The 2,000-nt window shown below is 59.0% G+C and overlaps 1 protein-coding gene across 1 annotated transcript; it reads left to right on the plus strand.

The window, feature by feature from the left end:
* Positions 1-73: 73 nt before the first annotated feature.
* ETH_00040115 (DNA polymerase delta small subunit, putative) lies at positions 74-1,862 on the plus strand (the record flags this gene model as incomplete). Its single annotated transcript, XM_013379487.1, has 5 exons — positions 74-211; positions 585-674; positions 857-1,072; positions 1,280-1,538; positions 1,849-1,862. The coding sequence occupies 5 exons, from the start codon at positions 74-76 to the stop codon at positions 1,860-1,862; spliced, it is 717 nt and encodes a 238-aa protein (XP_013234941.1).
* Positions 1,863-2,000: the final 138 nt, after the last annotated feature.

Below are 2,000 nucleotides of genomic sequence, written 5' to 3' on the forward strand. Positions count from 1 at the left end.
GGGGGCCCCCAGGGGGCCCCCCAGGGGGGCCCCCAGGGGGGCCCCCGAGGGGGGCCCCCCGGGCCAGAAGTGGATGGGGGGCCCCTCTTTCGGGTGGAGTGCAGGGCAAAAGGGGAAGAGCGTTTTGCTGCAGGACGGAGGCCCTATGAGCAGCAGTTCAGCAGCCTTTACTTCACTAGGCTGCAGCAGCAGAGGCCCCATCTGCAGCAAAGTCCGCTGCTGCTGCAGTGGGGGGCCCCCACTCTCCCAGCCATCAAAGACGCGCAGCCAGGGGTAAGCACCCACTGGGGTCCCCAGGGGCCTCCGGGGGCCCCCAGGGGCCCCCAGGGGCCTCCGGGGGCCCCCAGGGGCCCTAGGGGGGACCCCCGGGGGGCCCCGGAGGGGCCCCCTAGGGGGCCCCTGGGGGCCCCATAGCTAGGCTTTAAGTTGCATGGATGTTACTTAGCCACAGCATTCTAAACCCTAAAGGCAAAGGGCTTAGGTCCGAGGGCTAGGGTTTAGGGTTTAGGGTTTGGGGTTTACGGTTAGGGTTTGGGTTTTAGGGTTCAGGGTTTAGGGTTTAGGGTTTAGGGTTTGCGGCGCAGAAGGAGTGCGTGGTGGTGGGGGTTTTGTTCAAAGAGATGCCAATGAGACCTTCCGTGTTGAAAGAATATATCAACACCCTTGAGATACAGGTGAGCTAGGGTTTAGGGTTTAGGGTTTAGGGTTTAGGGTTTGTCTAGCTCCTGGAGATTAGGATTTGGCGCAGGCTTGCTGCTTTCTGGCTTGGGACGCGTTTTCGCGTGGTAGCCTGAGGGGCTCGTTTAGGGTTTAGGGTTTAGGGTTTAGGGTTTAGGGTTTAGGGTTTGGGTTTCAGACGGCCTCGCAAACGACGGAAGAGCGCGAGCCCAGACTCTTTTTGGAAGACATGACTGCCCGCATAGCTCTTGTTCCTGCTGCTGCTGCTGCAGCAGCAGCAGCAACGGAAGCAGCAGCAGCAGCAGCAGCAGCAGAAAGAACAGCCTTCTCAACTGTTTCAGGAAGCCTCTGCATATCAGGGACCCTTGACATTAACCGATGCGTAACGGGAATGGTAAACCCTAAACCCTAAACCCTAGGACCAAACCCTAAACCCTAAACCCTAGCCCTAAACCCTAAACCCTAGACAGCAGCGATTTAGGGGCTTCTATGCATCCCCCAAAGCTCCTAGAGTGCTTCTGGTTGTATGCGACAACAAAACTGACCCCCAAACCCTAAGCCCTAAACACTAAACCCTAATTTAGGGTTTTGCGGTCTTCAGGTGGTCGCCGTAAAAGGGTACTCTTTAGGCACGGGGGCCTTCAGCGTAAACCAAATCTGCGTTGCGGGGGCCCCCTCACCAGGGGCCCCTCTGGGGGCCCCCCAGGGGGTCCCCGAGGGGGGCCCCCAGGGGGGCCCCCAGGGGCCCCCCCAGGGGGAACCCCAGGGGGGCCCCCTGACAGGAGGGCCCCCAGGGGCCCCCAAAGCGGTGGAAGGTGTAGAGTTTGATGCTGAAGACAAATATGTTTTGTTTGTTTCGGGTGGGCTAAACCCTAAACCCTAAATATAACTCTTTAGGATACCCCCAAACCCTAAACCCTAAACCCTAAACCCTAGCTGGCGTGCGGTCGCAGGACTCTCTTTGGGCTCCACTGTAAACCCTCGGCCTCTCCAGCTCTTGAGAGACTTCCTGCTTGGCGCCGCGCCGTACCAATCCCTAAACCCTAAACCCTAAACCCTAAACCCTAGCACCGGAGGGGGACTCTCTTGTCCCCGTCCGGTGCTAAAAAGCAGCATTGCCTTTGTTCCTGTTGGTGCTGCTGTTTGCTGTTTCGCGAGTTTCTGCTCCAGGGTTTAGGGCTTAGGGTTTAGGGTTTAGGGTTTAGGGTTTAGGGTTTGTGCGCGCAGCAGCGCTTCTCTGCGGCTGCTGGCTTCGCGCGTGGCGCAGGTGGTGGTTTGTGGGGACTGTCTGTCTTTGCCAGCAGCAGCAGCAGCAGGAGGTG

Source organism: Eimeria tenella, genomic scaffold (assembly GCF_000499545.2).
Source record: "Eimeria tenella Houghton genomic scaffold, Eth_scaff3333, whole genome shotgun sequence".
NCBI lineage: Eukaryota > Apicomplexa > Conoidasida > Eucoccidiorida > Eimeriidae > Eimeria > Eimeria tenella.